Source organism: Epinephelus moara, chromosome 20 (genome assembly GCF_006386435.1).
Source record: "Epinephelus moara isolate mb chromosome 20, YSFRI_EMoa_1.0, whole genome shotgun sequence".
NCBI lineage: Eukaryota > Metazoa > Chordata > Actinopteri > Perciformes > Serranidae > Epinephelus > Epinephelus moara.
The window spans coordinates 27,882,312-27,892,030 of record NC_065525.1 but is presented as its reverse complement, the minus strand read 5'-3'; the positions used below and the strand labels follow the sequence as shown (position 1 = coordinate 27,892,030).

Below are 9,719 nucleotides of genomic sequence, written 5' to 3'. Positions count from 1 at the left end.
GCAGTCAGAGCTACAGGCTACAGTGAGGCTAAAAACAGAGTTCATATGATGTTTTTCGAAACAACTTTTTATGTCGCGGCTGCAGCACACTTGGATCACTGTGGATGAGCAGTATGGAGATACTCTGTGGATTCAATTTTGTGTTCTTGGACGTTAGTCTGGGGCGCCGTCTACTATTAGGTGTGCTAGCCGCTCCACCCGCCGATCTCTGCAACGGATGTGAGGACTTCACCAAGGCCTCCGTCGGCATATGGATGAGTAGATAATGGCTGAATTTTCATTTTTGGGTGCACTGTCCCTTTAATATTTGGTTTAATTCTTTACAGTGTCTCTTTACACTGATATAGGCTAATATAAGAAAACTTTAATTTTGTAAGAAAGTGAAAATATTAAATAATGATAGGCTAATTAGACCTAAATATTTATTTATTTATTTACTGTGAAAGTCCAGCCTCCACAGTGTCTGCTTAGAAAAGATCTGGGCCTTGGACAAATGTAGTTGATCCCACAGATGTCTGCAGACTGTTCACATGATGCTGTTTAAACAGATAACCCTGTATATGCTGATCCAAAATAAAACCGTAATAGCTAGGACATTCATTCTTTTTGCAGCAGAAAGGTAAGGTTACTGTCTTTCTATTGCAGACTTTAAGGGGTTAAACCTGACATTTTTAAGATATTGCTATTTTTCCCCTTCTGCAGATGATTGTAGTTGATTCCAGCGGACAGTTTTTGTATAACAAACTGATCACACAGCTGCCTTTTTTCATGGGTAAGTGTTTGGTTCTTTCTGGTGTTCATTCTCTGATGAAATCATAACTTATAATTGAGTTTGCTCAAATTCAAATTCTCTCTTTTTTTAAATGTGAAAATGTTTTACCCCCTGCAGATGACGTAACAGTCTTCAGGCCATCGACATTCTTTATTGTAATCCACACCAGTTATGGGCTTCATCTCGAGATTCAGCTTTCACCCATTATGCAGATCTACATCAAAGCCAGTGTTTCCAATAAGGGAAAACTCAGGGGTGTGTTTTACTTCTTTTAATTATGGTGTTGATTATCCACCCTTTGCAATTTGTATTCTGTTGAGTAACATTATCATTATCCAGGTCTTTGTGGAGATTTTAATGATGTGGAAGCTGACGACTTCAGAACCACTAATGGATTGATTGAGGGAACGGCTGGGACATTTGTCAACACATGGAAAGCCAGAGGAAGCTGCCGCGATGTGACAAACACACTCGGCGACCCCTGCACTTTGAGTATAGACAAGGGTAGGTCACAGACATCACCCTCCATATTTTAATGTTGTTTTTATCAACATTTTAACAATGAAGATGTTGATTTATTTTTGTAGAGAAATATGCTAAACATTGGTGCGGCTTGCTGTCAGACCCAAATGGGATTTTTGCAAAGTGCCATTCTGAAATAAACCCAGAAGACTATCAAACTGTAAGCAGTCATTTCTTTTTGTATGCATTTTTTTTGTATCTGTGTTATTTTACTTTTACTATTTTAGTGCATATTTCAACAATTCAGTTAGCTTGCTGCTGCTTCTCTCCACAGGCTTGTATTTATGACACTTGCGCCTGCGAAAACAGTGTCAAGTGCATGTGTGCTGCCATATCCTCCTACGTCCATGCATGTGCAGCTGAAGGTGTCTTACTGAACGGATGGAGGAGCACTGAATGCCGTAAGTTCAACCCAAATTATCAAGCGTGTAATAATGAAGTCTATATTTACAGTATTTCTAATATTTAAGTGAACTTCTTTCCTTTCAAAAGAGATATTCACAACTGGCTGCCCCCCTACTTTCGTGTATGGCTACCAAATGACAAGCTGTGGTCGCACCTGCAAATCTCTCAGTCAGTGGGACTCAACATGCGAGGTTGAGTTTACCCCGCTTGATGGCTGTGGCTGTGGTGAGGGAACTTATCTAAATGAGAAGGGAGACTGTGTGCCAGCCTCACATTGCCACTGTCATGTGGGGGACATGATGGTACGCCCTGGGCAGGTCATCAGACACCTTGGGCAAACTTGGTGAGGATTTCAATATTTCTCGTAAAATTAAAACAGAATAATGTTTTTATGGTTATTTTTAGGTTACTTTAAGAGAAAGGTGAGAAGACAGAAAGTGGGGGAATGAAATGCATCAAAGGTGTGCGGCAGGAGGTGAATTAGGGATGTTGTGGTTTAGGCTTGGGCGGTATCTATTTTCTCATACCTTCATACTTTCCTGAAATTTCACTCGGGTATACAGTATATGATGGTATTATGTGTGGCACTGCACCCCCCACTGGCAACTTCCCTATGTTCCACAAGCTCTCCTGGCTTTTTCAGCCTAATAAATAAAGTAAATACACTCACAAAGCGTCAAGAAATGTAATGTTCTGATACCTATTTTCCATATTAAGCAATTAAACAGAAAAACACAACCATACACCTCCTGAAATCAAGTTAACCTCTTTTACCAAAACAAGACTAGCTTAATTGCCTTGTTAATTCATAGTGAAACATGCTTCATTCAAACTCAACAGAAGCAAAATAAAACCCACCAAAACCGCCTTTCAATCACCAGTAACGCTGGGCGATATGGACAAAAATTCGTATCTCGGTATTTACAGGCTGAATGGCGATACGCAATACATATCTCGGTATTTCCTTCGAAATGGGCTGCATGTTTTCAGTTGCAAGTCAAAGCCACATTTGAGATGTCACAAGCACTTTTATAAAAACAGACTGTAATCAAAATAAAATGCAAATAGAAGGATTTTCCCCTGTTTGAAAATAAACAGCTGCTCAACATGCAAATGAAAAATTATATAAAATGAACAGCAGGGCTGTATGTTAACATTTTTGGACACAAAACTATAACACGAATATAAAAGTATCAAGTAGGCCTAAATCCATTGTAGTTTGGAACAATGACAAATCTTTGTGGGGGAGTTAAAAAGTCGTTTTCCATTGTCTTTCAATAAATCTAGTGCTGGAAAGTGCTGTAAGTCTTTTATTTATTCAGGCTATTAATCTTGTTTATGCACATAGCATCAACAGAGAGGCCAAGGGAGGGAAGGGGCGAGAGTCACTTTGTCCGTGTTATAATTGTCTTGTATATTAAATTGTCGCTGCATTTTTTTAAACAGATCTGTCACCTGCATCCAGGCGCTGTCTCCGTGTCACAAAATAGACTACAACTACCAATAAGAATGTTGTCATGTTTGTCAGCTGAGTTGCCCGTTGCACCAGGCTGACCTCTGGTGGCGAATGATGTGTGCCACATACAAAACGATGCAGCCTCTGTATGAGGTTAATAGAAAAAGAGGAGTGTCTGTAGAGCTATAATTGTACTTCTTGTGACAGTGCTTCTTAATTGTATTAATTAATCAATTTTGTTTTTATTTTCAAGAAATTGAGCAAAAACTAGCAACACTTAACCTCCCTTGTCTTTGTATGTGTTTCAGCTCCTGCCATAGTGGAAAATTAACATGCACAGGAGACCACATAAGTGAATGTAGGTACAAAGCACTCAACTCATCATAGTATTTCTTCTGTTGCAAAACACAGTATGAGCAACATGAAGCATACAGCAGTGTCCTTCATAACACTTTTTCATTGTCATCAGCATGCACAGAGCCAATGGTTTTCATCAGCTGCTCAAACGCAAAACCAGGTGACAAGGGATCTGAGTGCCAAAAAAGCTGCCAGACACTGGGCACAGAATGTGTAAGATTGAGCCACTGATTCATGACTGTTGTTAAATTCTGTAAACATGTATACTAAAGCAGCAGATGACATGTTAAAGGGATACTTTGCAGATTTTCAACCAGCTTTGTGTCATAAAAGTTTGTGTAGTGTGCAATAAACAATGGTAAACTTCACTCCATGTCATCAGCACCCAGATCTCCCAGCTCGAAATGTGTCACTCAGCAGATATTCGCTGGCTCTAGGGCTCTTGCTCAAACTACAGATTGTCCCTCCACATTTTCATAGGCTTACCACCACAGACAAAAAGAGTACAGAAGCAGGTTGAGAGAGATGACCACACCTCTCTCTCTCAAACTCCAACCAACCATTGATCAAACTGTAAAACTAGGCAGCGCTTATCAAATATGAACCAAGATTTTGTTACTGTATTGCCTATTTCTCACCTTTTCAGAAAAATATTTTAGCTGTAGCTTTGTTTAGCTATTTTGGCTGTAATATGTGAATTGGTTAACCGGAAGTGGGCTGTATGCTGTTTCCTGTATTGTAAAAATGAAGGCTGAAAAAAATGAGATCAAACAGCAAGCCGTTAGCCGTCATATTGTTCCCTGTGTCAAAACAAACAAGCTCACATTTTGTTACCCACCAGTGGAAGCATTCATTGGTGAAGTGTGGTGTAGTTAATTCTGGCTCGAGCAAAACCAAATGCCACAGCGCTTTTTTCTCTGTTTTCTCTGGTCATGTAGCACCAATTTCAAAAATATTTTGTCTCTTTGCTGCATAGACAGCCCAGCTTTATGAACAGACCTGTCCAGCAGTAAAAAAAAATTAAAATACATTGTTGTTACACTGTATAGGTCAGTACACAGTGTATGCCAGGCTGTGTATGCCCTGCTGGCCTGCTGTCTGATGGTAAAGGAGGCTGTGTTACGGAGGAGAACTGTCCCTGCCCATTCAACGGAGAATCCTATAATTCTGGACAGACTGTCACTGTGGACTGCAATACCTGGTGAGCCGTTTAATTCCTTCCACGCTTGAGTAGAGTTGTGTCCGTAAATCAGCAGGTATATACCTTGACATTACTTTATCTGTTTAAATCATAGCACTTGCAAAAGCGGAAAATGGAATTGTACAGAAAATGAGTGTGATGGGACCTGTACCATATATGGAGAAGGGCATTACATCACCTTTGATAAAAAGAAATTCTCCTTTCACGGGGACTGTGGCTACGTCTTCACTCAGGTATTGCACGGATGTACATTTAGTCTTTGTTTGTTTGTGATTTGTCAGAGGTCAGTCTTGTAATAATGACATCAATATCTTGCAGGATTACTGTGGGGACGATATGAACGGCACCTTCAGGGTCCTGACTGAGAGCATCCCATGTGGAACAAGTGAAAGCATCTGCTCCACTGCTATCAAACTCTACTTAGGGGTACATAACACTATTATATGCATTTAAATGTCTTTTAAAAAATGCTAAAAAAAATTGCTTAGCAGAATTAGATATGAGCATGTTTCGTTTCTTTCAGAACAATGAAATTGTTCTGTCAGAGGAACATGTCAGAGTTATCAAACAAAGCAAAGGGGAGGACATACCCCATCACATCCAGACAATGGGCATATATCTTGTCATTGAGGCAAAGAATGGACTTGTTCTCATTTGGAATAAGAAGACGACACTCATGATCAAACTCAAGCCCACGTTCAAGGTGGGTGAGGAGATATATAGGCGTTCAGATGAATGTTAACAACGTTGCCAATTTACAAATGAACTCACTCTCATTTTTTCTCAGGGAAAAGTCTGTGGTCTTTGTGGTAATTATGATGGGAATGTAAAAAATGATTTCACCACCAGAGACAAACAGATTGTGGTTGAAGCCCTTGAGTTTGGAAACAGCTGGAAAGACTCACCTACCTGCCCTAATGCAAACACACATAGAAATCCCTGCAGTCTATACTCACACAGACAGGCATGGGCATTAAAACACTGCAGCATTATCAACAGTAAAGTGTTTGCCAGTTGCCATTCAAAGGTAAGAATTGTGCCAAGCAACTGACTATCCAATCGCATTCTGTATGATAAGTTAGCAGAATATAAGTCAGCCTCAACTGACATCACAATGTTTTTTTGTTTGTTTTTTTCCAAAAAGGTGGACCCAAAACATCATTATGATGCCTGTGTGAGAGACACATGTTCCTGCAACACAGGGGGAGATTGTGAATGTTTCTGCTCCTCTGTAGCAGCTTACGCAGCAGCTTGCAATGAAGCCGGAGCCTGTGTAAGATGGAGAACTCCCACAATCTGCCGTGAGTGTTTTATTTGTGTTTCTGTGAGGAAATAAACAAAAGTATGTTATCTGTCAGCATCCCTTTTGTCATTTAATTATAGAATCTGCAGATAGGCTTGACTTGCATTTTATCATGAAAAGTTTATGCATGAGTGAGTTATCTTTTCTTGTATCTTCTTATCATTGTTTTCTTTTCTTTCATTAGCTCTATTCTGTGATTTTTACAACCCTGATGGAGAGTGTGAATGGCACTACGAGCCTTGTGGAAAACCATGCATGAAGACATGTAGGAATCCCTCAGGAGTATGCTACAATCACATTCCAGCATTAGAAGGTACTAATGATGTAAAAGAAATATTGTATAATTTTAAAGGTTATAATTAAAGAGTTGACCATGCATATGTTTTTTGTAAAGCCCATTGGTTAAGCACAACTGACTTTTCATTTACTTTCACTACTCTGAGATTTTCACATTGTTTTGGCTAGACTTCCAGTCCTCACCTATTCTGTGCTAGGTTTGCAATTTACGGTAACATTTAATTTTTTAAGGCTGCTATCCAAGCTGCCCGCCCGAAAAATCTTATTTGGAAGAAATTACCATGAAGTGTGTGTCAGAGAAAGAATGTGGCTGCTATCTCGAAGGAACGCATTATGAAGAAGGGGAGCACATGCCTCGAAAGGAAAACTGTCAAATTTGGTAGGTCTCATTCCTTCTTATTAACGCTGCAGTTGGTGCAAAAGTTGACGAAACCTTTATATACTTTTTACAGTAGCTGGCATAATGAAATTATGTATACTAATAACTAACTAACTGACGTTTAAACCTTAAAGAAATAAATTCCCTTAAAGCATCCATCATACCGAAATTATTCCATAACCAACACTGGTTCCCAGCAAGATTACTCAGAAACTTCCACCCTATATTTGAAAAAGAGCTCTTTCCATATGTATAGTTAAAAGTCATTCATTTCATCCAGCTAGAAAATGATTTATTTTCCTTGATGTCAGCTCAAATGGACAAAAAAGACGCTGCTGCAAAATGGCTGTGGTATCAATATCACCCACCAGATAAACTAGATAACATGTTGCAACAAATATTATGGTTCAGTAGTAATCTGGGCCCTATTTCAGAAAGCAGGATTGGTGAAAACTCTGAGTATGTTATGCCTGAGATGAGGGACACTGACTTTTCCGTTTCATGAAGCCAGTTCAGCGTAAAACTGAGTCGGTTACTATGGCAACATACTCTGTGAAGAAAACCTGCTGGCTGACAGGTTTGTTTCATCTAAGCCTGAGGCTGATCGCCCGCTGAGAGTGTAGCAGGAAGGAGAAACATGACGTTTCCTTTTGTGAATAAAATTGTGGACGTTGGGGCTCAATTTATTCAGGGGCTGTTGCCTAAGGAGGTGGTGATTAGACCCTGCTTGGACATCTTACTGTTCCTGGAGGAGTGTCTTTATGAAAGACAATGTTTCACCTCGCACTGTATCATTTATCTAACAATCTGTTCCACCCAGATGTATCAAACATCACACATCTGCATTATCATCGGAGCAAATTTTATGCATTGCCCAGCAGCAGTTTTCTTTATGAAATCAGAGAAACTGAAACACATCAGCAAGGCAACAGTTTGTCGGGCCGTAAGAAAAGTGACTCTGGCTCTGAAAAGACTTTTGCCCATTTTTGTTGTTTTCCTTGGGCATAAATCAAAAAGGATCATCAAAGGGGAATTCCACAGAACTGCAGGGTTGTAAGAAATTAATCTACGTGGATACATTGTGCAATGATTTATGAATACTTTTCATGCATTTAAAGATTCCGCGGTGTAATAGACTCATTTATGGGACTCACATCCCCATCATAGCTCCATCTGAGAATAAAGGAGATCACATGAATAGGACATCATTTCACAGCAATTCAGCAGTTCAGTTAACCTCAGCCTAATATTGCAAGAATGACATAAGTATAAGCAAAATTTTTACTAGTCTGTACAATATTTTGGTGTTTGATTTGGAGTTACTGCCAAGTGTGTTTGGGCTCCATCAGATTACAGCTGAATAAGCGGATATAGCAAATAAATTATATTAAAATATGTGAACATTGTTAAGATATAAAAATTTTTCTATATTTTCTGTATATTTGACATGCAATAACTCATCAGGTTACATAACATCACTTCACATTACCTATTAACATGTTCTGAAGTCTTATCCCACCTCACGTTGTCCTCATTCGTGGTCATTAAATTCTCCGGGTCAGTTGGAATGAAATAAGTGGATCTGCTTTTATCTCCATTTCATGTCATCTGCACTCCATTGATGATGGCTTTCGGTGCTCACTGTGAATGCACTTCCCTCAGGCTGAATATACTCAGAGTTAATTGAGATAATTCTGATCAGCTGTTCTGGAACCGAAAACTCAAGAGTTTCCCAGCTCAGGCTCAGTCAACTTGGAGATCTGGATTAGGCTCAGAGTATGAGCCTGCTCTCTGAAATAGGGCCTTGTTGATAGAGGATCACCTCAATATAAATAAATAATTTTCAAATAAAAATATCATATTTGTAAATGATGATAGTAATAGTAAGATTATGACCTTCCAAAAAGTATATGGTCCAGTTTGTACACCACTAGAATATAAAAAATTATTGTATCAATATCTAATGTTTGGAAAAAGGATATAGCTAAAAAACCAAGACAGCAATTAGTATGCTGCCTGTAAACTAGAGACCTGTCATGGATGAATGGAGATAAAATTTATAGAAATTTATATAAATATAACTTAATTATATTTAGAACTAACATCATGATAATCCAATTAATACCTTAAAAAAAGCAAGTTGAAGAGTTGCTTAACCTTCACATTACAACATAAATGTGATCTTGGTAATTACCCACAAACAAATTAGGACTCTTAAAATGCCACTCTTTTTTTCTGGGAACATCACCATAAGATTAACTGTAAAAATCTCTATCGCATCATGTTGGTCATCAGAGCATTCCATATGCCTGTATTGTAATTCAAATTGCCCCAACACCAGAAAATTACCTTATATGTTCATACATTGTTTAATCTTTGCTTTTTCATTTATTTTTTAGTCACTGTTCATCAACAAAGCATGAGTGCAGTGATAGCGTCACAGGTGAGCGTGGCTATGACCATTTCTGTGATTGATCATAACATACAGACTTATTAGAAAGGCAATACTATCAATATACCGAAACAGTAAAATTCATATAATTATTGTATAATTATTTATTTTGCAGCTTGCGAGTGTTCATATCATGGACGTATATACAAATATGGAGATACAATCTATGACACAAATGATGGAAATGGAACCTGTATCACAGCTTTTTGCGGAGAAGGGGGAAATATTACCAGAATCATGGATCCGACTTGCACTTATACAACCACCTCGACAACACCTACAACAACCTTTGTTTTTAGCACAAGTGGTAAATATGAGAGACCAAAAAAGTGCATTGGTGTAAAACATTTACAAACCCATTTTAATGATGTATTTTGACACTTTAAAGACAACTTCCTAGGTTCATCTTCTTTTTCTTTCTTTTTTTTTTTGATAATCACAGAACCACCCACCAGCACAGAAAAACCCATCACCACAGAAAAGCCCAGCACTACTGCTGCAACAACCACAGAAAAACCCACCACCACAGCCACAGAAAAACCCACCACCACAGCAACAATAACCAAAAAACCCAC

General features: G+C 38.6%; 1 protein-coding gene across 1 annotated transcript in view; it reads left to right on the top strand.

Moving 5' to 3' along the window:
* LOC126408114 (mucin-2-like) overlaps positions 1 to 9,719 on the top strand; it is a gene marked incomplete at its 3' end in the record, with an annotated part of 20,619 nt that overhangs the window by 5,011 nt on the left and 5,889 nt on the right. The window contains exons 12-30 of the mRNA XM_050073490.1: positions 703 to 772; positions 890 to 1,027; positions 1,112 to 1,276; positions 1,360 to 1,454; positions 1,569 to 1,695; positions 1,787 to 2,042; positions 3,464 to 3,513; positions 3,625 to 3,725; positions 4,562 to 4,713; positions 4,808 to 4,946; positions 5,032 to 5,139; positions 5,237 to 5,416; positions 5,501 to 5,740; positions 5,858 to 6,014; positions 6,201 to 6,329; positions 6,545 to 6,692; positions 9,092 to 9,135; positions 9,260 to 9,451; positions 9,587 to 9,701. Coding sequence (XP_049929447.1) covers positions 703 to 772; positions 890 to 1,027; positions 1,112 to 1,276; positions 1,360 to 1,454; positions 1,569 to 1,695; positions 1,787 to 2,042; positions 3,464 to 3,513; positions 3,625 to 3,725; positions 4,562 to 4,713; positions 4,808 to 4,946; positions 5,032 to 5,139; positions 5,237 to 5,416; positions 5,501 to 5,740; positions 5,858 to 6,014; positions 6,201 to 6,329; positions 6,545 to 6,692; positions 9,092 to 9,135; positions 9,260 to 9,451; positions 9,587 to 9,701 — 2,606 coding nt within the window. The remainder of the gene's footprint in view (positions 1 to 702; positions 773 to 889; positions 1,028 to 1,111; positions 1,277 to 1,359; positions 1,455 to 1,568; positions 1,696 to 1,786; positions 2,043 to 3,463; positions 3,514 to 3,624; positions 3,726 to 4,561; positions 4,714 to 4,807; positions 4,947 to 5,031; positions 5,140 to 5,236; positions 5,417 to 5,500; positions 5,741 to 5,857; positions 6,015 to 6,200; positions 6,330 to 6,544; positions 6,693 to 9,091; positions 9,136 to 9,259; positions 9,452 to 9,586; positions 9,702 to 9,719) is intronic.